The 27721-nt window shown below is 49.5% G+C and overlaps 1 protein-coding gene across 1 annotated transcript; it reads right to left on the reverse strand.

Moving 5' to 3' along the window:
• Positions 1-305: 305 nt before the first annotated feature.
• On the reverse strand, positions 306-27721 carry LIMD1 (LIM domain containing 1). Its single transcript, XM_040548433.1, has 8 exons — positions 26315-27721; positions 18573-18674; positions 9051-9118; positions 7709-7771; positions 6185-6315; positions 5004-5055; positions 4246-4314; positions 306-3319 (listed from the first exon to the last, which is right to left on the reverse strand). The coding sequence occupies exons 1-8, from the start codon at positions 27468-27470 to the stop codon at positions 3182-3184; spliced, it is 1779 nt and encodes a 592-aa protein (XP_040404367.1). The 5' UTR covers positions 27471-27721; the 3' UTR covers positions 306-3181.

The raw sequence follows: 27721 nt of genomic DNA on the forward strand, positions 1-27721 counted from the left end.
GCGCCTTGCACGTTCACCTGAGAGCTACCTGCATTTTTTAGCTCAGGGGGGAGCTGCCAGAAGGTGAGGACCTGCAGATGCAAAGATGCCCGGGGGGTGAGGAGGAAAATCCTGGTTGTGCAGGCGCCTCTCCTCCCTTCCTCCCCCATGGAGCCACTTCCAGGCAGGCTGCAGGGACAGGGACAAGTGGGGGACACAACATCAACTCTGACAGCCACGGCTTCGGAGAGGAGGCAGGAGTAACACAGAGCTTAAATTAATTCAGATTCCCAAAGACAGAGGCGGTACACATTAAAACACATAGGTGAGCAAGGCAATGTGGTATATGCTTTAGCTTCAAAACCATCAACTCAGACACTCGATTTTCAACAACTTCACATTGTCATTTCCAGCTGTTGGTAAATACACAAAAGGAGAGCATTCACACTTAATAATTTATACAGGACCTCAAAACTGAAAGTAGGACAGCCTTCGTTTCCCCAGTGCTGAGGAGTACAGGGTGGCTGACAGGAGTAACAAGACACCATACAAAAGCAGAGGCCGAACTTTCCACTGCTTCAAAGGAGGCTTCGGCAAGATAGCTCAGAGCAAACTGGCTGGTTGAGGCTTTCCACAAAGGAAAATGTTCTTATCTCCCCCTCCCCTTCTTTCCTGCTTATTTTGGGGTGTGGGGAAGGCTGCAAGAGTGAAACAGCAGTTTAAACCACTGCTTAAAAAGAAAAGAATCAGTCCTGCTAGTGTTTTCAGATCTTCTCAAAAGGAAGGCCAGAAAATGTGCATCAGCAGATGCTCCAAAACCGAACAGCGTTAGCCACGCAGTCGCTGGTCTCTCGGAGACAGTGCAGCACATCGAGACTGGTGTTTCCAGCTCACTTCCAGAAGCCCCTTCGATATCATACTGCCTTTGCTGCCAAGCAAGCTCAGTGAGGGGAACCGCCTGCCAAGGACTATCTGAATTATTCACCAGGAACATTCAGCTGGCATTACTTCCCAACCCAGCACCTTTAGGCAGTCCCAAGATCACCGTCACATCCTTCGACTGCTCCTGGGCCGGGCCATGATGCAGGCGACAAGCAATACGTACCCATGGACGTCGCCTGCTGGGATGGGGGCACCGGGGAGCCTGCCCTTGTGTGTTTTATTGCATCCGACTCACGCTGCCTAGATACGGCACTGGTTATAATGGTTTGTGTCAGCCCCCATCCCTTTGCTATCCAGCATCTGGAGCCCCAATTTAAGGCTGTAGGGAGCTCATGCATTTGGGGTTAATTCTACCTCCTCTTCTCTGCATACTGCAATGGGACAGTCCCCACGGGCTTTCGGTCACCCCCTGAGGGGTTGCAGGATGGGCAAGGAAAAGGCAAGCTGCTGCTTCTTGGGTCGAAAGGGCCCAGGACGGCAGCCCTCTTTGTCCTGTGGTAGTGGTGCTGAGCTGAAAAATGATTTTACCATTTGACACTGAAAACAAGGTAAGTCAGGCCTTCTGGCCTGAAGAACTGCTTTGAGGTACTGCTCTGAGAATTAGAGGTACTGCTCCAGCTGAGTACGTGACACAGTCTGACGACACGGTGTGAAGTTCAAGCATCCGTCTAGCTACATTTGTGCTACGGGAAAAGGTGTATGGTTGAACCACTGTGGGTTCTCAGGATGGGCTCATTTCTGGAGTCTCAGTGCCATTGCTCAGCTAATTTACTGTAGCTCACCAAAGAGACCTTCACCAATGTGATCCAGTCCTCTATCAATCAGAAATAAATTTACATTTCTAGCATGCACACAAGAGGATTTAACTAGTTTTCTACATAGTATTTGTTGGCAAGGGTAGCTGAGGCTCCCAATTGCATCTGAGACTTTAAATGAAAAGCTTTTTCTTAAACAAAAGCTTTGTACCTGTACGTGAGGGGCTGCACAGCACTCATACCTACAGAACATGCACTGCAGGTACACCTGTCACATAGGCAACACATATCGGGGGAGCAGACTTCTTTGACTATGAAGCAAGGGGATTCACAAAGAGAAACAATCTGCCTTTCTGCTTTCTCAACAGAACAGAAAATAAGGGCCCAACTGTCCAGCCCCTTGCTCAGATAAGCCGATATTATTCATGTGAGCAAATCTGTTTATACCAGTGGCTGGACAAATTTGAGTACAGGTTGAGGAGCTGGGCTCTAAATCCCTGTATAACAAAGCCTGCATAACAATCTTGAGTTTGTTCCCAGAACTCTAAATAAGCACCATTATGAAATGGCTTTGTGCTGGGTAAACACTACAGAAGGGAGTGGCCAGGCTGGGGCTGAGCTGTGGGGACAAACTGTGAAAACCTCAGGCAAATATTTGTATGCGGAGAACTTTTTTCCACAGTGAGCTCTGTAAGCAAGAATGAGAATGGATTTCCCTGGTGTCTACACTTCCAGCATCCCAACCTTTCCAAACATAATCTGCTATTCAGACTCTGACACAGCAGACTGGCCCCTGTGTATTGCAGCAACACGCAAGCAGCAGCCCAGGTCCCAAGTCACCATGGTATTTTAGTCCAGTTTGTTCCAGCTTCTTGTTCTGTTTGAAATGGGATGTCAATCTCCAGCTGCTAGCCAGCATGCCTGGGTTGATTTACAGCCAGACTTGATACCAGAGTTCAGGGAATTAACTGGAAGGTCTGAGCGCGCCATTTTGTGCAGACTCCATTCTTTTCCTAAAGAATTACTAAGAGAGAGAGTGTCTAAAAACTGGTATTAATAATTTGAAGTCCTTCAGGGAATCTGATGAAACGTCCTTGTCAGGAAACACTTCCCAGGAACGTTCCCTGGAGGCAGGCAAGCCAGCCTCTGGCTTTTTAATTGTGCACGGCATGATCTGAGTTCATAGGCATGACAGCACGTTGTGCTTTCTCTGAAGAGCCTTCCAAAACGAGCCAAAAGGAATCTCCAGAGAGCAGAAAAAGGCACGTAAGAGTAGACCAGTCAGCTTAGATAACATGCCACATTCTTGGTCAAGTAGACACAGTTTGATACAGCTGGAACTCACACGCATACAGGCTCTGAGAATCCAGCAAAAATCTCTCATATCCTTTTACAGGAAAACTGCCGATTGGAGAAAAACATGCACAGGAAATCAACTGAGGGTGGGGAGAGGGAGATCACGTAATGAGCCATCTGTACGGGCTTCCAGATGCCAGCCACGCTGGCTAGTAGTGATGCTGGTACACAGCTGCTGGGGTTGTGCCATTCTCTATGTGTTTCAGGTGACAGGAGTGACAAAGCAAATGTTCATCTAGAGGGTAACAGCGATGCCCATCTTCGTCGTTCAACTCCATCCCACAGTCCTGCAAAGAGAGGTCATACACATTTAATTAGAGCGTGTGTTAATATCCTAGTGTCAACTGGGGTCTGGCTTGCAGGAGGATGATGTTGTGACTAGGACAGCAGATACCTCACCGGCAGCTCCTTCCTAATAAGTTCAATATTTGTCATGAGCAGGAAAGCATCTGGGCAGCCTTGCACAAGTTTATCTTAAGTAGTTTTACTGTGTAAGCTTTATCTTATGGTGAGTTGAGTCCCCACATATTTTAAATGTGCTCATGTTTCCTCTCAGGTAGGATTCACCACTTTGCATTAGATTAATCGCTGTCGTACTAATGCAAAACTGACCTGCAGAGTCAGGGTTTCTTTCCACTGCATTACAAACACAACGATAGACGACATCTACATATTTAATTCACATTACGTAAGTATGAAGGCTCTCCGGAAAGCCCTGCATGAATGTTTAACAGCTCACATCTCTTGGGATTTTTTGGGCAGCCATATCCTCTCCTCACCCCTGACCACACATTCCTTTCTTTCGTAAGTGAAAGTAACTTACACCAGACAGGATCAGTCATCACCTCGGCATTTTTGAACAAGCTGACTTGGAAATCAGATACACTAATGTGATCTGGCACTCAAGGCTTCTGAAAAGCAGCAATAGAATCTTACTAATTCAACACATTTCCTCCATTAACAAGTAAACTGCGAAGTTTAAAAGTGCCAATTAGTTTCTTGCCCATAACTTTATAGATAGCAAATTAAATCACAAATGGGACTTTGGTCCTCAAACTGGAAATTTCTTAGCCATTGATATTAAGGATTACACAAAGCAAGGTTTGAATTGCTCATATACTGTCACTGGAAGGGAGAAGATCTACTTCCATTTAAAAAATAATAATTATGAACACTATTAAGCACCCATTCCCCTAGAAAGCTGCTGACCTACCTCACAGTGGTAACATTCCACGTGGTAATCCTTGTCCATGGACACAACCCGAATGGTTTCATCAGACCCCTGTAAGCATTCAAGCAAATGAGAAATTACAGAGGATTACAGGATGATCAGACAAATGCACTCTGTGGATCGCTTCCTGCAACAATATAAATGTTGGACAAACGCATTTTGGCTGCTGGTTGGAAACCACAAATAAATCCTGCCACCTACAGTTATTTTTACACTAAAGCTTCATCATCAGTTCACTGCCAATATCCTCTAAAATGTAACATCACAAATTCTCTCTGTTTACTAGTCAGAGCTATCCCACAACACACACTGATGATTTGGTAGTTTCAATATATCACATTTCTTAGAACTTTAGCTTGTTTTTTGAGGAGACCCATCTCCTCAAAATATTAAAATGAGTTAGTCTCACAGGGGTCACATAAAAGCGAGCACACAAGCACTACCAGTGTTTATGTGAAGGAAAGGTATCCCTGAATGACACTAACGGCAGTATAATCTCGGCAGGAGATTAATAAAGCAGCCTGGCCCAGAGGGAATAAGCTGCGTTATCAGGCAAAGGAAGGGTCACATTTCAAAGGCAGTGTACGAGCTTAGGTCAAAAGGCTGTGCTCTGGAGGAAGCAATTGTCTCTCCCCATCCACAGGGACACTCATTTCGACATGGGCTCAAGTGTGAAAAAGAGCAAGACCCGAGACACAACGCTCCCTCCCCAGAGGGGATAAGAAATAAAAAGCTCTCACCTCAGAGGGCAGAATGGGAAGTCCACATGCTGCACACTTTGGAGCTAAAACTCTGCAAAAGAAACAAGAAATTGAAGGCAAGTTATACATCGACATAAAAAGTGAGACCTGCTTGTTCTTGGTGATAAGACAAAAAGCTACAGCTGTAAACAATTTATCCACAGGAATGTTTTACATCCTAAGATCATAAATTAATTTTAGGATGGATTGTAAGTAATGCTTGGCACACGTTGCTCAGTCAGGCAAAAAATAAAAATAAAAACACTGTAAAATTCTTGGCCATTATTAAGAGATTTGAAAGAGAGAATGAAGAGAAACTGAGCAGGACCGGCCCCAGAAAAACAAATTAAAAGAACTGGCTGCCTTGCACTGGGGCAGGAAATCTCAGAGAAAACACCAAAAGACAGTTCAACACACGGGACAAGGTTCATCAAGGGCCTACAACACAACGTAGTACAATAAATAAATGAAATTGCAGGGAAATGTGTGTCATTTCAGAATGACGGTGACACACGGAGGCGATTCTAATCTTAGCACAACACAGAACAATTCCAGGGACTGCTCGAGCAACAGTTACTGTCTGTCTGCTCAGAAAACAGGAGCATGGAGCAGAAGTTAGCCAAACAGGCACTCAAAACGTATGCTGCTCTAATGTCTAATGTTGTAACTACCAGCTAGGAGTGCAGCTCTTCTATTTTACTGTCCAAGTGACAAGTGATTTTTAAGTGGACTTACCAGTTTAATTTAAAGCTGGATAAAAAGTTTTCCTTTGCATGTTCAGTGGTGATGTCTAAAAGCGTTCTTTGAAAGTCAAACTCAGCCCTGCAGCTACACAAAAGCAACTCGCATTGATTTCTCAGTCTTCCTTTGGAGCAGACTGATTCCTTTCATCACTGAACACTTCATGAGCACTATTTCACACTTACCCTGTGAGACCACTAAACACTCTCTCTGCTTTGCAGAAAGGGCAGCTGAAGCCCAGAGGTTAAGTGACTTCCTCAAAGTTACATGGGAATTCGGTGGCAGGGCAAGAAGAGAGACATCAAGAACTTCTAGGGTCTAGTCCCACCCTCAAACTTCTAGCTTCTAATCCTGTATCTGTTTTACTAATCCTAATTAGCTGAAAAAATAAATTAAATGCTTGTTGATGGGATTATATCTGCTGTATATTTTGTCCTTACTTGTGGTAATCTCTGACACAGTAGATTTTGTTTTCAGTGTCTACAGTAAATGGCACACCATCCAGACACTCATTGCAGACCACACATCGGAAGCAACCTGGATGATATGATTTCCCTAGAGCCTGCAGGATCTGCAATAAACCAAGAGACAAGAAAAAAGTGTGTGAACAGGCAATAAAGGTGAAAATAATACACTCACAGCTTTGCATCAGACAATGCTGCATGCTCATCAGCAGTACTGTGTCATTTTTCAGGCACCTCTTCTAAAAAATGAGTTAACAGGAATAGAAAGGTCAGCTGGAATTGATACAGATCGCCTGGTTCAGGGAGCTGAATTATTAGCATGGGTAAGAAAATAATTTATGGAATCTCATTCAAGATATTTAGCATCACAAAAGATAAAAGCAACAGGACTTAAGGGGAAGAAAATAATTTCTGAAGCCAAAAGGTGGAGAATACTTAGCATAATCACAAAGCAATACATACCAGACCAACAAAAGGAAATATTTCTTTACGTTCTCCGTGAGAGGCTGAAACAATTACTATTGCTAGGTTTTAATAACACTTTAGATTTCTAGGAGCTTTGTTCTCACTAGTCTGGCCTTCTACTTAACATAGATTATGGAAACTGTGTTGAACTCAACAGCTGAAATTCACCTTCTATACAAAACAACTTTTCCGATTTTAATGCTTTCCAGTGTAAGTGGGCAAGCAAAGATAATTAACAACAAGCATTAGAAAACCTTGGGAGGAGTGCTGTGAACTAATCACCTAGAAAGTCCTCATTTCTTTGTCACGGCCATAGTTTTACACCACCAGCACCATGATCATGAATTTTTCTCCCTCCAGATCACCCACAACCAAATAGTGCCTGGTGCTGGCTGAAGGCCAGCTGACCCCTTGAGACGTCATCCCCTCTGCGCAAATCCTGAGCGGATGGTAACATGTCATAAGCTAAGGAGAAATTCCTGCTTCAGCAGGATGTCCACACATCTGCTGAACGTTTTTCAAGGACCTGGATGGATCTGAACTGGTTCACACACTCTGGGTCAAACTGACTCCCCAGCAATGTCAGTCCTGTGCCTTCCAGCACACACACAAAGCTGCGACAAGGCAGCAGCTTCATCCTCACGGTACATGGGAACCCACAGCTTGACTCTAGGAAAAACAGGCTCGGCACCCCACAGCAAGGGAACACTGCAGAGCCACTGCCCTTTTGCACAGGATTACACAAACACTGTCCAGGGAAGCCCAAAAAGGGATGAAAGAGCTGAAGGCTCCACTTTTCTACTTGCACTGAAAACAGGATGAGCAAAGTCTCTGTACCACACACAGCAGGGTGCCAGCTTCACATCCTTGCAAAAAAACAACAAAAGGCTTAGTGGATTTTCTTTCTGCTACCAATCTCACACTAGGCAGACTAGCAGATGATAACAACAGTACCGGATATGAGAATGTTTTGCTTTTGATGCATTCCTCTAAAACGCCGTGGGATTTTTTTTTCCTAAAGCAATTATCACTTACCATGTCCATTATCAAATGGCCACAAATGAAACACCTGTCAGCTGACTGCTGGAAACCAGAATACTGCAAGGACAAAAAAGAATTGGCTTAACATTTCACAAGGCTAGTAGAGCATAAGCAACAGCGTTATTTGGCGCTATTAAGCTTTTGGCGTTATTTGCTTGGCCACTTTCTGTACTCCTTACACAAACTAAACCCTCCACTGTTGTTCTTTTTTTTTTTTTTTAGTATTTGAAACTGTGGATGGGGTCATGGAGAATATTCTATAGACATGAGACATTTGGTGTTCAGAAGAAGTACAAGTTCCTGTAACTTTCAAGTCCTAAATTTAAAGTTAATTTAGTATATGAGTAAATACCATAATGCAGATGCAAATAAGGCACTTATTCGTAAGGCTTACTTCCTTATTTGACCATGTGAGTCTACGATCCAGGAACTTACTTGTATTTATCACATATTCATATCACAACAGCTGCCAAATTCTACCTTTGTTTACACTGTTCTATGCCTACTGAAGATTGTCTGAGGTTGGTGGTGTTGTCCCAGCTCTTGCTTGCAATCGTGTTTTGCCCTGAACATCTTTTTTTTTTTTTTTTTTTTTTTTTTTTTTTTTTTTTTCTGCTGTTGCTATGATCTAATGGCAAGGAACTGACTGTCATGCACGCAACACACACCTCAGGCACAACACATCATCTAACTAAAGTTTCAATCCTGTCTAAATGGTGGAAATGCAAATGGTGGAAACATGGAACACTTCAGATGCATTTGACCAATGTTTCCATTTTCAGCCTGTGTAGATTATCCTGGTGAGAGCAAAGAAACTAATCTGTTTCTCTTTGACAGAAATCACTAATCTTCTCCAGTAAGTAGGCAAATATGACTTTTTCAAGTCTCAGTGAAGGCTTAATCTATGAGGGCTTGGGGGACTCACAGCTTTTTGCATGTTCTGTAGCATCGGGGTAGTGATGCTTATCTCTACCAGTGAAGGAGAGGACTGTGGAGTTGCTTCATGCTCAGATACATTCAGACAAAACCCACAGAGGGTAAAGATAGCCGTTAAGATGCCCAAGCAGAAACGGTTCATTGGAAAAGAAAATTCCCTCGTTCGTTCTTCTGTAGCCATTCACCTGCCTCCTGTCTCCAGAAATGGCAACAGAGACACACTTTGAAGGAGCCATCACAAGAGGCTATGGCTTTGACTGTGGGTTCTGAACCCTGAAACTGTGGCCACTAGAGCTGTGTGAAATGCAGGCAAAGCTGCCAGGGAGAAAGGCTGTGCGTCTCCCATGGAGGCTGAGATGCGACAGCTCTGTGGGAGCACAAGGGTCAGCTGTGCGCTTACCAGGAAATCTTCTTCACAGAACACCTTTCCATTGACAAAATAGAAGGCTTTTCCTCTCAGCTTTCGACCTAAGGAAAAAAAATAACGCAGGGAGAAGAGAAAGGTCAGCAAAAAGCAGGGAGAAAATGTGAACAAAAAACAAGTGCTGAACAGCAGTAACAGGGAAATGATCGGCAGCAAAGGCATCAGAGCAGGGCAGCCACGAGCTGGAGAAGAGCATCCACCTCCAGCACAGGTCCTGCTGGCCTCCAGCCCCACTGACTCCGCTTTTCCCTTCACTGGCAGCCGCTGGCGAGTGCTGGTCACTGGATACTGACAGCAGCCCCAAGCTCCAGGCAGGAGGAAGGAGGTTCACAACACGGACACGCTTCTCTCTGCTCCCCACCGACACGCTCATTACTGCAGCTGCCAACTAAAGTCTGAACGTTCAACTGTATGTAAGAAAAGCATTTTTTTTAAACCAAATGTCCTCATGGAGACATGAAGATGAAGTTTTCCAAGAAAGGACTCCACATATGGCTAAGATTTGTATTTACTACAGCTTTAGTGTTTATGCCTCACATTCAGTCTGTATTCTGTTCCACATAACTATGGCAACACCCGCTCATGCTGCTGCTCTCCTAAAGGGGGACCTGGAGAAAAAAGGCTAGGCTTTGCTTCTTTGTAAAAAGCTGCTTCTACCTCTTTGCAGCCTCCTTCCCCTGTTGGGGCAGGGGTTTGACACACAGACACGCAGACCAATGCTGGAGCAGCTCCACTTGTTCTGCTCGGCGAAGGGCCCCCAGGCGCATGCCCAGAGGCAGGACCTGGGGCAGGGCTGGTGACAGGGACTTGCCAGGCACCTGCAGAAGGAGCCGAGCCACCGGGGCCCAGACAGGTCCCGCTTGATATGCTGCACGTGGCAAAAATCATTAAAAATACTGTAATTTGATTCTTGGTCTATAAATGCAGAAGACACCAGGTCTGGAGCTCACCTCTCGGTGCTTTCTGGCACACCCCTGTTTGGCAGCCTTTGACGAATAATCACGCTGTCTGCAAAGGATTAAGAAGAGGAGGATGCCAAGAGAAGCCACTTCAGTAAACTAAACTCTTTACTGTTTGCTGGCTACGCCAGAGGGCACTCTCAGGCTGGGAAACAACTCGCCGTGCTACGCGGGACATGGGAGGCTCCAGCGCAGCCCAAAAGCTTTGCACTGAGCCCAGCGGGGCGTCCACTGGATGCCACAGGGGCCCTAAACATACCACTCCGGCACACTCATCATCGTTTCCTACTAATCTCTGCTGGAGACCACTGTGTTACCCGGAGGTGAGAGATGTCTGAAATGCAGCCCCGCTAAACCGCAGTGGTCGGTTTAGAAAAGAGAAAGAGAAATGCTTCACTTTGGTTTTAGAGCACATGGTAACGTGGGCTCTGCTGATTTCCCCAAGTGCCTTTCTACCTGTATGCAACGTCTCCTTAAAGCCAAGCTGGCAGTGGTGAGGAAAAAACATGCACGGGGCCACACAACGTGGACATTTCTTTGGACATCGGCCCTGGCTGGTGCAGGAGCAGTGCCTGTCCCAGCAGAGGGGGTGACGCTGGGATAGCTGCCACCTTGCCATTCCTCCACGGTGACTAAAAAGCCTTTACCGGGCTTTCTGCACCCGGTATATTTTTAACCCCGTGACATTAGCAGGTGCAGACTGATGGCAACAGACCTTCAGGGAAGCCACCACAGCCAGTGCGCTGGCTCCTGCTGGAAACTAATTCAGCAAAGGAATAAACCCTTTTATAAAGGATCTTTAACTTGGCTGTTGGTTTTACGTGGGCTGATGAAGAAGAGGTGCTAACACCAAGAACACTTTAAGGAAAGAAGGGAAGGATGATTTAATCACTTTCTTTAGGGACCAGGTGAACATTTTGACTTATTTTTAGCTCCTCTCCACAACTGTCTTTTCTTTAAGCCCCTAGAAGAAACCCAAAAGGAAATTTGCCAAAAAAGTGAGCACCGCGTGGCAATGGCCGATGTCCCCAGACTCCTCCAGCAACGTGAACGTGCGTGGGACCGTGCCTGACATGAAACATGTCCCACTCAATAGTGACACTTCTGACTGTGGGCCTGCAGGGGCTTGGCACAGGCCGTGCTCCAGCACAGTTGGGCTGTCGTAATTTCACTGTGAGAAAGTGTATCAGGAACTTAAGCGGCATCTACAGAACCACAGATTGATGATTACTGCGTTTAAATATGCATCACTTCAAATATGCATCACAATGACTACAGGGACAATGTCCTTTGATAAACCCAGGAATATTAACACATGGCTTGCCACTTTCAGGATCACTTGCTCTAATACATGTGTTCAACTGCCATCTCCTCACTATTTCACTTTCACTTCACCCTCAATTTAGCTCATCTCTCATCTGAAACAAAACCAGACAATTATAATTCTCTGGCATTTCAATCCTTTTGTCTTCACTCATCGTTACAAGATTTCATGCCCCCTTCCCTGACAGGAAGTTTGGGCCGCGTGCTTTTACGTAGTGCTCATTCCCAGCACATCTGTCTGATCTACCCAGCTGTGGGGCCTTCAGAATGGCCTCGCGGTCATTTAAGCACCAATTTCAGAATATTTCAAGCTTAGTCACTGGTGCCTTCGTGCTAAGATGAACACTACTTGCTCAGCAGCTGATCACAAGCACACCACTGGGCCGCACTGCCAGGCCACTGGTGCTTTTGTGCATCATTTTCTCGGCTGGCAGCTCGCTCCCTCTGAAGGTTACACACAGAGGTTTACCAGGGACTTGGAGTGGCTCAGGGAGGATGCTGAGAGATCCGTCATTGGCTTGCTGGGGAGCTGGAACAAGCTTTCTCTTTTGAAGTTGCTTTTCCATTATTTGCTAAAAGGGCAATGGAGGCCACAAACCCATGTTCAAAGACCAGAGACCGCTCTCGGTGCATGTAGTGGTACAGGGCCATGTCCAGATCCCAGGGCTCGGTGGGGATGCACCAAGGACCTTACTTCTCTTATCTGGGAGCTCCCTGCGGTATCTGCACAGAGCTGGGCAGGACTCCCTGCAGACTGGCAGCTGCTCCTGGAGTCCTTTTCATGCTGCCAGCCCTGAGCCTCTGTCATTACAAAAATCAGCCCTCCTCACAGTGTCACAGCTATGAGATACATGTGGGCACGTGATTACCAGAGGCAGGTGAAAGACAGAAGGGTTTCAGTTTCTGGATGCAGCCTCCTGACACACTGCTTGGGCAGCCGGCTGGAAATCCCAGCCTTCTAGGTGCTCCGGATCAAAACAAGCTCCTCCTCCATCCTGGATAGCTCTGGCTGCATTCCCATTTTTCATTTCCCCCAGGTAAAGCTGGGAAGGTTGAGATGGAAGAACCCACCCAGGTCCGTGTGCATCCTGTAGCACCACAACAGCAGCACGTGGTGCCCAGAGACCTCAGCTGCCTAACCCAGCACGGAAGTCCCTGCTGCCCATCGAGCACAAGATCTACCAGTCCCCAGCTGGCACATGCTTTTTTGGGGCCTTCTGTGGATACTGACTTTGCTGACATGCAGGATGGTGTCCCATTGTGTGTGGCAGACCAGGCAGAGCATCAGAGAGCTCTCATTAATTTCTGGTATCTGTCCCATTTCTGTTGGCCACCATTAGAGATAGATGCAGCAGCGAATCTGACACAAATGTCAGTATTTCCTGTCCGCTCTGAAACTGGGGCTGTGAGAAAGGGTCACTTAGGCGCCTGCACATACTCCAGATGAGGTCTACTCAGCTGAGATCAACAGGCAGATAACCCAGTTCAGATCAAAGGCTTGGTGAAACTGTGGGCAGGACGTGATCTCTCTTAGAAGAAACTGCACTGAGACAGCAGCCCCATTACCAGTCTCTCTCTCTCAGCTACATCAGCTGGATTGTAAAATTGCAAAACACCCTCTATGCTATCAGAAAACACTTGAGATAGTAAAAACAAAACTCAGAGAAAAGAAATCTGAGGCCTGAAAGCTGAAAGCATGCTCTGGCACACACAGCAAAAGGTTAGCCACCACTAACGGCAAAGCAACCGCAGGTGAAGGCAGAAATGGCTCTTCAAAGGGAAACTGTGCAAAACCACAGCAAGCCACGTAGCTGAGCAACACCTCTTCATTGCTAGTGGCAAACCCAGCAGCTCACAGACCGATACACTCACCCTGGGACAAGCAGCGTTATGACCTCAGACTCCCTGCCCCAGTATCGGCCGCTCTCTGCTCCGGGGACAGCTGCTGTGCTCACCAAAATGCACTGAACCAGGCGGTGCTCAGAGCTGTCCTTCCACCCCATCATCACCAAAATCCTCAAACACGCCGAGGAAGAGGGAGCTGGGGCAGCTTCTGCCTCCTGAGCAGTGTCCCATGTGAGATGCAGCCGGGACCTCTTAAAATCACAGAGCAGCCCAGGCTGGAAGAGACCTCAAAAGATCATTAGGTACAACCTTCCATGGGAAAAGGGAGCCTAGATGAGGTATCTAGTACCTTGTTCAACCGCATCTACATCTTCACAGCACAATTAATCTTATGCCTCTTCTTAACAAAAAGCAGTATTTTGAAGATTACTTTGAAAAACAGAAACGCCAGAAAGACTAGAAATATAGTCCATTAAAGGACTGAGCTCTTTTTCCTCATTTTGTCCTTACAACTTCAGACCCTCAGCCAACAACTGACACAAACCACCAGGCTTACTCATAAAGCCCTGACTGCTTCTGCCATGTGTGATCTGGACGTGTACCCTTCCAGTAGGGATATCTACCGAGGACATCTGCACCATGCCAAAACCCTTCAGCTCAGACCTGAAAGCGGTATTGCCATGCGACCAGGCCAGGAGAGGAACAGGAGAGAAGCCTACCATGGAAGCTGCCCTGAAGTTCCTCATGTACAGCGAGCACTTGTGACAGACAGTGGGGATTTCTCACCAGCGAGCTGAGATCCTGAAGACAAAAAGTCAGTGAGCACAAAGCAGCAATTTAGAGTGGAGCGGGAACATGCACTGATGCCTGTCCTTCTCCCAAACGGTCTGTAAAGCCAGGCATGTCCGCATCTTTGCTGAGATTACTTTTGCTAAAAAACGTATCATTTAGTGCGCAGCCTCTTCATGGTCATTTTACTGAAGGGATGCTGAGGAAGGCTTCCTGGCAACACTTAACAGTCCCCACTTTGTAGATCTGCACATCTCTCACGTGTCGATCAGTGCAGTGGTTTTACATTCAGAGCCTGCGTGAGCCAGTTACCAGCACTGGAACAGCTTTTGCACCTGAAGATAATGGTACGTATGCACGTGCTGAGGGGGAACCCCCTAGACAAGGTTGTCTGCCTGTCTGCCTGGGGTTAGGCTGCACTTGCTTGTAGCGTTATTTACTGGTCCCAATAAAAACCATGGCCTGGTTGTTCCAGGAATTATACACCAGTACAGGGCACGCTTATACAGGGTAATGAGCCCAAGGATACCAAGAGCAGCACAGCTCTAAGTACTTGTGTGTTATAATCACTGAAGCACGACTAATTAGCTCAAGCAGAGGGCTACGCTCACAGTTAAACTGCTCGATACCTTAGCTACCTCGTTTAGTAAATGACCCTTGGTACCTTTAAACACAACTACATTGTGAAATATATTTAAAAAAAGATCCCCACAGGGTAGCCGGAGACAGCCAGCTTGTGCTATTTCAAACTCTGCCACTGGGACAGCCGCCTGTTACCCTTACACAGACATCAGCATTAATCTGAGATTATAAAAAAAAAGTCACGCAGACATGTCAAAGGTCGACTCCTGTAATCTGGCGAACGTGCAAGACTTCCACCTCTTTGTAATAAGGGGTCACAATCTGGTCCTCGCGTGGGTCCTTCTGCTGAAGTTTTATGTCAAACCACCTTGCAATCAGTTCTTTCTTTCTGACTTCCGTCCTCGCCTACTGGTTTCCTTCATAGTCATCTCTGACACTTCCCTTGCACTTTTTTAGCTTTCAGGTTTCCTCCGAGGACCAAGTGGCGCGAGTACAAGACCCATATGCTCTCGAGTGTGCTGGCAGCAGGGCTAGAGGTCTGTTTTCCAGTCTGCCCGAGTCCTAGAGAGAAATGCTAAAACAGCACAACAGGTTAAAGCGATGCTATCTAATTAAATATGTATCACTTGTAAGGCCAGATACTGGCCTGCACTGGTTAAATAACAGATGTCAACATCTGGAAACACCTGTGGGTTTTGGCATTCTAAGGAGGTTTGGCATTACACAGAGACGTGAAAGGTTAATGTGTAACAAACCATTTGATAAGAAAAAAGGTTTGTCTAACAAGCAGAGAAAAAAAAACAAAGAAGATGTAAGCAGACACCTTAAGCTCGCAGAAAATAGCTGTATGACTTTCGAGGACTTTTTTTGAACCTACTTTCATGGCCTTTGTGTAAGGCAGAAATTATTTATTACTGAAGCAGCAAAAAGAGCCCGCATTTTTTCCTCCCTTTCTCCCCTCTCCAGAAAGCTACCCTATTTGTGTGTCTGCCCTGTAACAAACAACAAGATAAACGAGACATTTATGCCAAAGTAATCACTCTAAATCTGTTGTTTTGACCTCTAAGCTAAATTTTCTGCATTACATGCCAGTGGCTCAGATAATACAGAACATTTTTTTCCTGACAACTGAACCCTGTAACGAATGCATAGCTCTGCTCGACCAATTGCTCTCCCCTACCATTTATCTCTGAACATAGGATGTAGGGACATAAGGGGTGTAGGAAATTCAGCACCATGAGGTATCAGCCCCCCCACCCCTTCAGACCCTCTCAGCTTTCTGTATCTGGGAAACCAGCGCACCATTTGGACACGAATCCAACCATGAACAAAATTAGAAATCCTTACTAAAATGAAAACAGCAAGACAGCGGATATAAATATCTGGAGGACAATATGCTTTACCTTAATAGGTAATTTTGTGCTATTTATTGGAGGGGAGATATTCAGCGTTCTACCAGAGCACGGATTTTAGGGTTGAAATCATGAGCAACCTTGACTTCTCAAAGACAGTGTGCTCTGGATGCTGTCCAAGATGAACTTCACTTGACCTTAAAAGCACAGCCTCACCACTTACTTTTCAGATAGAAAGCAGAGTTTCCACATATGCTGCTCAAGATGTTCTTTGCAGCTAGACAGGCGATACTGTCCAGAGAAGCATGTATTTTTCTGGCAGTTAAAACAAATCCCAACATATTTACCACGGCGGTACCGTGGTGCAGACCACAGAAAGCCTGCAAAGAGGTGCATGCTGGGGACAGACTTGCAGGCACTTCATCCACAGTGGAAATTGTCTCAGCCTGTGAAAGGGGGTTACGTTACGCTCTCATTTATGCTCATGGAGTGGTGTGCCACCCAGTTTTGCAGAAGTGCACCTTCTGTGTTAAGCCAGCCTCACTGAGAGTCACTCATCGAGAGGTTACTGGGAGTGGAAGCGGGCCGGTGCCAAGGCTGAACCACAGCAACAGCATTTACTGCTGGCTGCGTAGAGCCTCTCTCTCCACTCAAACGTAGCTAGGAAGACTCGCAAGAGATGCTAGCAGGTGAATCCAGCCGTCCAAGCAACAAGTGAACAAGAGGACTAATCACCGCCGGGCGGCAGCGAGCGCTGAGGCCGGAAAGAGGAGAACAGTGCTCGCAGAAGCGTGTAGCATTTGAAGTACATTTCCTTTTCTCTTTTACCAACAAATCGCCTGGGAGCAGGGAGGGAAGGGGAGAAGTCATTTCCTTGATCTGCATACTATGGGCCTTTTTGTTATTGTTTGCCTGCCAGTGGCTGGACTGGGAAGGAAAGAAGCGAACACATCCCTGAAGGCACAACGCGCTTTTGGTGAACAACCTGAAGGCTGGACACTCAGTGGATTTCTGGAACTCTGCTTCTCTCTGGTTTTTGGACATTAGTGAAGAAGGTTTTTTGTTCCACAACGTTCACATGAGAAAAGTATTTCTGTCCATCCCCCGTGGCGGACAACCACTGCTGCCTGAAAGGACATGTAAAAGGGTTCACTTTGACCACTGGTCAAATGTAGGCTTTTTCTCTCGTAGGGCTATCCTGTATTTTCTGCAGTGTATTTCTGAAGCACCAGTTGCACAGCTGTAATTTTAGAAATTTAAGACAGCTTGAACCTGCTGCTGGATTATTTTTGACAGGAGCTCTGCAGGGAAGGGCAGTTCGGAGGCTGCCTGGACAGAGAGGGAGAAAGGTCCCTGAAGCAAAGCCCCGGCTGCAGCCAGGGATCCTCTCTGCAGGAGAAGATTTCAAATTAGCTTAGAAGAGAGGACAGAAGAGCAAGCTGCAGACTTCTGAGCCTTTAGGAAGCTGCCATCCTGTGCAAACACCCCTCTTTCTTTTCAGTTTTCCTGTCTTCAGCCAGATGACGGTGCAGTGCTCCACTGCAAACCTAGGTGAGGCCACGCGGTTGGTGCCGGGCAGCTGGGGAACCAGCAGAGATCAAGGTTCAGCTGCTATTAAAAAGCAAACACATCTTTCTATATTTATTCCTACTTTATAGCTCCAAAAAAAACCACTAGCCTTTACAGTCCTGATGAATTTACAACTCTAAATACACCACAGGAAAAACAAAACAAAACAAAAAACTGTAAAAGTTCATCTCGGAAAACCAAACTGATACATGCAAAAGCACCAGATGGATTATTATTATTTTTACTGCCGCCGCATATGTAGCTACATTCCTAAAAATATGCTACTAGCTCCGGGGCTAGGCATAACAAAACAGAAAAACCACCGCCTCACAAACACAGCCGCGATCTGAAACCGAGAGGCCTGGTTTCTGGGCCCAGCCCCATCGCGGGCTTCCTCGAAAAGCCCCCCGGGGAGAATTGGCACATCGCGGGGCTCGCCAGGCTGAGACCACGAGCACAGCACCCAGCTGGGAGCGAGGAGACGGGCTGTGGTCTCAGGGCACAGCGCTGTTTCGCTGTCTGTGCAGTTTACAAACTCCTCTCCAAGGCCAGGGATGCTCAAGGCTGGCTCCCCGCTTGGGATGGTGGATGATAACGTTGGGAGCCTACTGCTACCCGCGTCCTGCCAGCAGCGGGCTGCAAGGTGTCGGACGCAGCAGCTCGCCTTTGGATTCGCAGGCGGGAAGGCAGAAGGGCTTTAAGGTCTGCCTGGACACGTGGGAAAACCTAAATCCCAGTTAAGGCATGCTTACTGCTGCTTGGAAACAAAGCGCTCGTGTAAATAAGAAAATGTGGCTATAACTGAGAGACAAAGGAATGAAAATAACCTCCCCCCCCCACCAGAAAGCAGAAGGCAGGCACAATCCCGAGTATCTTTTCTACATGCCTTGCGAGAATCTATTCAAAAACAAACAGCCAGCAGCACCACAAAGGCACACAGCTGCAGCAGCCTCCAGCTGGCAGACAAATGAACAACCGCATCCTTCTTTGTTTTTTCCCCTTAAACCAGAAAAACGTTAAGCCAGAGGAATTTGTCAGAGGGCAGAGCTCGAGTGGGCGCCGGGCGAGGGGTTACTTACTGCAGGCCCCGCAGGTGAAGCAGCCGTCGTGGTAGAGGTTGCCCATGGCCTGGCAAGCCTGGTTTGCTCCGTACACCCCTTTGCTGCACTTCACGCAGGTTCCTGCAAGAGACGGAGGGCAAGAGAGGTCAGAAGCAGGGTTTGGGAGCCTGGCTAGCTGACGTAGGGACGGGCGGGCCCGCCACGAGTGTTATTGCACCTGCAGTTTGGCACTGCTGCTCAGCTCAGGGACGGGCAGCGAGTTGCAGCCACACCACGTAGGCGACACGGGTGTCACGTAACCTGGGGAATGCTGCTAACGGTGGCCACTATGATCATCCAGGCTGCACAGCTAAGGCCTTTTGCACAAAATAAACTGCACAGCAGGCACAAAGCCCTCTCTCTGCTCTGCAGCAACCCCGTGTTTGGGACTCCACCTCCGGGACTCTCCCTCCAGCAACACGTCCTCTGACTCAAAGCTCCTCGCAGCAGGGATCGTCCACAACATCTTGCTCCTACATGTCCGACGCGAGGGACAGCCTCATCCTACTGGAGATCCTTAGTCACGCTGTGGTTAGCAAAACCTCACTGCTTTTGGGGTACCGCAAGCTCCGGAGTCATTGGAAAGGGCTGGTGAGAGCTGGGAAGAGAACCAACACACGCAGGAAAGCACTGAAAAGTAACTCCCCGTCCTGGCAGCACGGCGCTGGCAGCCCCAGTTTGGTTAGGGATCTCTTCCCGTGGTGGAGAGCTGCGACCGCCAGCTCGCATGTACAGGGATAAAAACGCTCAAGAAGCCTTTGCAGTAGCTCACATTTGCTGAAGAGCAGACAGTTCATGTTCCCAGACAGGCTTTGTGCACTGCACCGCTGTCACTTGAGCTGCTCCAAACCCCGCTGCGCCCAGAGCCCGAGCCCACACCGACAAAACCCCCAGGGAGGCTGCAGGGAGTAAGGAGTTGCTCTGCTTTGTCCAAATCAGACCTCAGCTGAAAGCCTGGCTTGGCTGCAGGCCCGCCCCAGCGCCCGCACCGGCACCATATTTGTAAAACTCGCTGGTTCTTCTCGGACCAAGCAGATTTATCTCAGTTATTTACCGAAACAAGCATTTTAAGAAAACAAATGGGATCGGGAATGAAAGATGAGATGAATCACACAGGCACTACCAAAATTAAAAAATAAAATGAGACAAGATAAGAAAAATTTGGCTTTTCACATGCCTGTGCTCTGTCCCAAACATGCACAATCTGCTCCAGCCCAACTCGTTGTGCAATTGCCCAGCACAAAGCAAAGGGCTAGCTCCCAAAATTCCCCCCCGACTACAACAATGTGGAGCGGAGAGCAGAAAAACTGCAGGTTTTGCAGCTTAAAAACCTTCTCCCCGTGATATTCACAAGGCTTTCCAGAGCAACGACGCCCTCCTTGTGCTGGAAGCGCCTGCATTTTTCCCTCCTCCGTGTCAACGAGGGCTGCTCCAGAAATCGTCCTGCGTGCTCTCCTTCCACCTCTGCAGAGAGCAGTGGGCACCGAACTTGCACCAGCAGCCACAAGCTGCCTGGCCTCGTGGTGCTGCAGAGCATGGGCACTGCCCTGTGGTCCCCAGGGGTCCGGCCACATCCGCCACCATCCCTCCTCTGCTGCCCCGTGCCCCTCTCTGCCCCTCCGTGCTCTCCTTCGCCTCCTGCTCAACCCTCCCGTCCACTTATTCCAATATTTAGGCCCCCTAAAAGAGGGGGAAATAAAGGCAATGAATGTAAGGGCTTGTAAAATAAGTTGGTGATGCTGCCTGCAAAAAATATAACACCTTAAATTAATTACTCCGCTGTGTAATAACCAACCACACTATAAATATTTATAGATGTCCTACGGCAAGGTTGACAGCTGAATAATGGCACTATGGCAGGGCTGTGTATAGTTTGTTACACTTCTACTTGTACCCGCTACTTCTTAAAAGCCCATTAAATGCCGGTAGCAATTGGAATTACAGAAGCCAGCCTTTGCATCTTCCAAGTACAATACTCTGCAGTATTTTTAGCGACGTCCTTTGGGGGAAAAGAGGCAATTCTTAGTACTTTTTCCCCTTTGCTTCTTTCTGCTGCCACGGCTCGCTCCCTGCTGCCGGGATGGCCCCGTTCCTCCAGCTCCAGCTCTGGTTAGGTGAGGAGGGGGCACACAGCCCACTGCCCACAGACCGGTGGCTACTGAGCTCTGCAGCCCGCACCCGGCCCCATGCCATGGCAGACCCCTGCCCCTGCCCTGCTCCAACCCAGCTCTGACCGACCGCAGCAGCTCCGGGTGGTTTTCTTGGCGTAGGGCAATTTTTAGTAAAAAAAACATCATCAGGCCTTATTAGGCGTTATTAGGGTGTAATTTTTTTTTTCTCTCCTGCAGCAAGAGGACGCTGAGCCCGAGGAACCGCGGACGCGCAGCGCCGGTGAATTCACACTCGAGCGCACCGGCAGAATGGCAGCCAGAGCCGGGAAGGGCGAGGGATGCGAACTGCTGACTTCAGTCCAATTTCTGCTGGTAGGGCAGCTCGGCCCCGGGGCAACAAAGAAACCTCTGTTCCCTGCCGCGTGACGCAGCGGCAGGCGACGGAGGAGCCTTGGGGCGCAGCGGGGACCGAGGATGGGCTGGGGGGGCTGTGTCCCCGTGCCCACCATGCTTGATGCCCACCACCAACAGCGAGCAGCTGCCAACCCGCCAGGCCCAGCAGGCCAGGAGCGCTGCTATTCCATTCTGACCATATCCCGCTCCTTGCTAAAAACTCACGGCAAAGACCAGCGAACGACAGCATTTTCCGTGGCGGGTGGCTGTGATTTATTTCCTCGTACCAGGCATCGTCTGTCTACACACCAAGAATGCCGCGGGGTTGGTTTCATCCCCCTCTTCTCAGCAGTGTCCAGGACAGCCAAGCCTTCCTGCATGTCTTCCTGGTCAGGTCTCCCACAAACACCAGTGAAGTCTGGAGGGCCAAATGCGACAGCGTGCTGCGTCAGTGGGAGCAACAGGTGAATGTCCTGGTGCATCAGTCCTGGGTTAGAGGCACCCAGTGGCAGGAGACTCTGGGCATGCATCTGCACACGCAGCTCATCCAGGAATGGCTCAGAAGAGCAAGTCCGTCCTACTCCTTTTGCTTACACGTTTCCCCGACCAGTTTGATTCTTCTCCATCAGAGGCAACTGTTTGTTTATTTTTGCAATTAAATTCCCCACGGTTTGGCAAGCTCTCGACCCCTCCTCACAGGAGGCTGGATTTGTGCTGAAGGACACCCGCTTGCATTTGGGAGAAGCCTCAGAGCCTGCATGTAAACACCTCTGGTATCATCTTTCCTGTCTGCCCAGGCATGCACACAGCTAATCCAGAAACGCGCCCTGCTGCCTTCGGGCTCCAAACCAGCTTTTCTCTTACCTTGCTCCCATTTTACGCTCCAACAGGGAGGACACTCATGAAACGTTTCAGTGTTTCTCACCCCCCTCTTGAAGACCCACCGATTTGTTCTGTAAGAACCAACTCCTCGACGCATGCGCACACTTTTCAAAGACCATCCACTGAAAAGGAGTCCACCATGCCACATCCATCATGATGCTCTCAGTTCTGCTGCTTTTACCCCCGATGCCAGCTCCCTGTGCCTCACCTTACCAAGTCATTTGTATGTTCAGCGTGACAGGGACATGGCCCTCCCACATACCACGTGCCTTGGTACACTGCTATCCAATACTAAGCAATCACCTGTCCCAAAGTGCTGAGTTCAAGGAAATCCGGATTCCTGTGAGAAACTGAGTGCTTGGAAAACTTGGAAGCCTGACCTCACTCATCACTCGGTATCGCCACCCGTATCAACCCCGCGCCACCACTCGAAGTAGCAAAGGACAGGTACTTCCTGCCTGAAGAATCACAAAGCTGGAAAATGCAGTTTTTCTGTGCTGTTATTTGCATGCCCTGTTGTTGAACCCCAGCTTCGCTGCATTGCACAGTCACACATGCAGTGCCAGTGAAAAATAAAATCAAATTCCTGCCAGTGACAAGTACCTTACAGTGATGTAAGAGATGGTGCTGACTCCAGCACAAAATGAATGAGGCTCCTCATTACTTTCAGTCCCCACAGCGACAGTGTCCTGGCTGAAAGACCTATTGATCCTCTGTCTGAACTCCTTCCTTTTTCTCTCCTTCTGGTGCAGACTTTCTCATAACAAACCCAGCTGATCTTCCAAGAGGAGGGGAGGGGAAGCACGCACCCCTCTGAAGAAGCACATCCCAGACAGACACTTACCTGCTTGGTTCCTTGCTGCCAGATGACCTTGGTGACCTGCATACAAGCAATAATCTGTGCGCTGAGGTCCTTCCAGCCTTCCTTGCTCCAGCATGACTCCCCTCTTCCTGCCTCCCCCTTCTCTTCGCTGCAGACGTGGGTTGCGCTGTTCTCCCAGCAGCAGGCAGGGAGCAATGTGCCCGCCAGTGCCCAGTGGAAACAATACTGTTATCATCACCCACATACAAAACAAACCTCAGGAAAACACTCATTTTAACCTGAAACTCTCCACTCCACAGCCCTGAAGTTACCCTTGTTGCCTCTGACACATGCTGGGGCACTGCTGTCAGCAGCGTTCGGTGAAGTCTGCAGGTGAGGACAGCCTTAGGGTTAAATGATTTGTGCTTCCTGCAGTGATAAAATGCAAATTTCACCACGTGTAAGACTTCAAAAGAGTGCCACCGGCCTTCGGGCTGATTATACCCATCCATACGTGCTGGGGTTCCAGGTCTCCACCGGGTTTCAAAGACTGGGTGACAGCTCTGCTTCTGCGGAGCGGAAAAGAAATCTGTTGGCTTCACCAGATCTTCTCTGCCGTTTTGCTGGGAAGCATCCTGCTATTCTGCAAAACAAGATGCCTGGGCCCTCCTAAAATACCTGCAGCATATCAGCTCTGCGGAAGGAAGGAAGTCGGAACTTAACACCTCACAGATATTTCTAGTAAGAAAGCCATTTACGAACATTGTTTAGAAACGCTCTTGGTAACTTTGTAGATGGTCTATCAGATCGAGATTTCCATCTAGCTATATGAAATAAGCACTGGTAAAAACGTGATGCTACACCTTACACCTCCACAAGCATCCCTCCGTGCCTGCAGATCGCGGAACTGTTCTGAACCCCAGGATCTGCTAAAACAAGTGGTAAAACCTGGGCTGCGCTCCCGCACCAGGCTCCCTCCGCTCAGTGACCCTCGCCCCATGCTACACTACCAGGACAGACGGACCTGTCTTGCAAAAGCCTCCTTGTTAACAAAAGCAGCACCCAAAGTCAGCAGAGCTGAAAGCGTGAGACAAATCAGTTTGGCCGTCTGCACTTCTATCCTGGTTTCATTCCCTGGCTCTGATGGCAAAGCTGCTGCCTTAGTCTTCGCTGTCACAGGGGAAAGTCTGTGACAAAACAAACTGTTGATCCTCTTTATCACTATAACATAAAAATACTCATTTTCCATCCTAAAGTTTGCTAAGTTGAGGGTGTGCAAACACAGATTCGAAACACCATGTCCTTTATTATTCCAAAGGAAATAGGACATCTGTGAAAAAATGAAAATAAAAGCAAGAAAGAAAGGAAGAAAGGGCAGAGAGTTAAAATACCTCCGCACCAGCCCTTGCCCTCCCTGGCCGTCCTCAGGGCAGGGCTGGTGAGTCCTCCTCTGCAGAGCTGAGGCTCCACAAAGCTTTACGTCTTCCTCTGCTACACTCACATCTTCTCATTTCTCACTCTCCTGCTCCTTCCTTTCCCCTCTCTCACACACCATGCGCCGGTGCAAAGCCTCCTGCCAGGAACACATCAAAACACCTTGCTGGGAAGTAGGCAGCTCTGCTCCTTCCCCTCCCCAGGCCTCAGCGGGATCACCAGCATGACCTGCCGTGTTGCCAGCATTACTACTCCCTCATTACAGATTTCCTGTGAGATAAAAGCCTTCCCCTGGCGCTACCACCTATTTCGTGACAAAAATGTAAAAATAAATCTAGCCTCCAACTACATCCGTCTGCTTTCTCACCTCATTTCCATGCACATTGTATAGTAGGTACAACCTCGCTGCTTTACTGGCAACCAGTAAACCTTCACATTTTTGCACATCGTCTCCCACAAGGTTTCTCTCCCAGCCCATGCCCACGATCAGCTCCTTTCCAGCAGTGCTCAGCACTCCTGAGGTAGGGTCCTGAGCTCAGCCAAGCGGCACGCTCCCCGCACGGCACGTAGAGCACCCGAGCACATCTCCAGGATAAAGCGATCCAAGTAAAGCAACTTGGCAGATCACTTTTCTGCCAGAGAATAGAAACATATCTGCCCTGCCACAAAGCTAAATTCGATCTCGAATATTAAGATAAACAATCGCAGCAAAGCCCTCTGCAGGCGAGTACCAGCACTCGATGCCAAGAAACACATTTTATTATGCAATTTGCAACTAAACACTTTGCGGTCCCTTCAGCTATGTCCACGAAGCTCGGTGCCAAGTCCACGTGTAACGCGGCTCCTGTACGCGCAGAGCACCACCGATCCACCCTGCTCGCAGCGGGAAGGGGGCACGAGGACTGCTGGCTGAGTCACACACGGTTCCTCTGCACCAGGCTGCAGCGTCTGATCTGTTCCTGCTTCTGCTTTTGTGACCGTGGATCTAAAATGGTGAGGGAAACACAAACTAGAGCCGCTCCTGTCACTCGTTACGTTAGCAGCAGCACTCTCGGTGGTTCCAGCAAAAGCAACACCAGGTCTCCTTTTCCTAAAGAGACAAAGGGCTGAACTCTCTCCTCTGCTGTTAAATCACAAAGAGCAGCAGGGAGAAAGGAAACGCTGGCTTCTCCTGTGACTTTTTGCCATCCTGTGGTACTAAATCAGTTTGGTAGTACGTTTATATTCTCGTGCTGATATCCATGGGTGTAAGCAGTCTCTTCCCATTGCAAAGCACATACATGAACCTCTGGTGGTGGTCTGCACTACCTGTGGACCTGACATTTCGGTCTGCAAGTCGCCTGTTTTTCTAAAATATCTGCGATCCAATGAATTGGTTTGAAAGCCAACAGGGACTGACACCTGGGGGCATGGGAAATCCTGGTGACTTTGGGAAGCCACCAACCTTCCCAGCCCTAAGCATCTTCTCTCCATGAGATCCCACAGGCGTGCACAGCCAGCTCCTTCAAATCCCACTCCAGCTGCAGCTCCCTCGCAGGTTGCACAGCCCAGGGCCACCACAGCCTCTCTATGAAGCCACACGTGGGGATCTTTTGGGGTGAGCACCACCGAGCACAGAGCCTCCTCCAGGCTCAGCTGCCTCCACAGCCTCCTCAGGGCTCAGCTGCCTTCTCCAGTCCCGCAGGGCACGCAGGTGTGATGCCGTCCCACTCTTCAGCAGGCTACCTTGCCATCCAAATGTGCTTTGAGCACATGGAGAATCGTAAATGCTGTGAAGAAAAGCAACTCCCGGGCAGCAATGATGGTCACTTCAAAAGACACTGCTCCAGCTTGTGCTCAGCACTGTCCTCCCCAAAGCTGCTTCCCTACCTGTGCTTAAAATTTAAGGATTAAGAAAAAAGCTTCGTAGGAAGAAGAGCTTCCAGTACCTGTGATAAATAACGATTACATAAAAAAAGAATGGGAACAACAGAAAAAGTTCAACCCAACAGAATTAACCGTGAAACACAACCCCGAAGGCGTGAACGCTGCAACGACACCCACCAATGAACCACCGTCACACCGACTCACGGACTACGTCCTTCTGCAGCTACACTTACCGAAGTAGTCGGCCTTAGGCCGAGCGTCCATCTCCTGCTCCAGGCGCTGGGTGAGCGCTTCCAGCTTCAGCTCAGCCGCAGACGGCCCCTGCTCCTGCTGCGGAAGGAGGGTCTGGCAGGGCAACTTGACTTTGGCTGTGCCGGAGCCCTCCTGGTGCCCGCCGTCAGGATGGAGGCTGCTGATGCTCTCCTTGAAAGGCGGCTTCGGCGCATCAGAAGTCAATGGCCCCTGCGCCGCTGCCGGGTGCGAGGAGCCCAGCTCAGGGCCACCGTTGGGCCGGTGGTTGTGGCCGTGGGCCACGAAGTGGCCGGCGGGGCTGGGGTGGGCGCCAGCTTGCTGATAGTCCACGCCGGGAGCGGAGCTGGATGGAAAGGCCCGCGGGCTGCCCTGGTACCACAGCTGGCCACCATCTGCAGCCGGCCCATCCACACCGGCCCTTGGACCGCAGGGCTCGGCGAGGGCTGAAAACCCCGTGGCAGGCTGTGCCATGGGAGCCGAAAAAGAGGAGGACCGGTGCTGCGGCATGGTCGCTGGCACGCCATCCTCGCGCCCAACCGAGGGTGCCGGGGCGCTGCGCACGTGCGAGAAGGATGAGGACCTCTGCCCGGCCGGCTTCGGCTCCCGGCCCCAGCCGCCCCGCCGGCCCTCGCCGCCGTTCTCCTGGGGGTCTCCGCGGGGCTCCGCTTCCCAGCCCCGCCGCCCCGCCTGGCCCCCCGGGGCGCCGCAGTCCCCCGCCGTGGGTGCAGGGAAGGCCCTGCAGGTGCCCGGCCGGCTGCAGCCGGGACCCTCGGCCACCATTTGGGGCTGGGGTCCGGTGGCAGAGGCCAGGGGTGGCTTGGCACCGCCGCCGCCCCCCGGCTGGGCACCCCGGGGTGCCGGCAGGCTGGACCGTGGCTGTGGGGTGCCCAAGCCGGCCCCGCCGTTGAGTGAGGCGGCGGCGGCTGCCATCAGCATCTCCTCCTGCTGCTGCTGCTGCTGCTGCTGGAGGTGGATCTTGGCCATTTTGGTGGCGAAGACCCGCCGGGTCTCCTCGAACTCGGGGTTGTTGCCGGCCGCTCTGTCCACCCGAAAGAGCCCGTCCTTGGAGGCCTCGTACATGTTGAGGTCCTCGATGAACTTGCTGGCCTCCAGGCCCAGGTCGTCGTACTTGTCCATCTCGCCCCGCGCTCTGCCCCGGGGCCGGCCCGGCAGAAGTTTGGGTTTTGTCTTCCCTTTCTTTTTTTCTTTTTCCCCCTCTTCCCGCGGAGCTGCCGCCGGGGAGGAGGCACCGCAGCACCGCCGGCACCGCGGGGCCGGGGCCGCCCGCTCCGAGCCGGGGCCGGGTCCGGGGCTCTCGGTGGCGGCGGGGCCGGGGCCGTGCCCCCGCTGCCTCCCGGTCCCTGCCGGTCCCTGCCGGTCCCTCCCGC

Source organism: Cygnus olor, chromosome 2, assembly GCF_009769625.2.
Source record: "Cygnus olor isolate bCygOlo1 chromosome 2, bCygOlo1.pri.v2, whole genome shotgun sequence".
NCBI lineage: Eukaryota > Metazoa > Chordata > Aves > Anseriformes > Anatidae > Cygnus > Cygnus olor.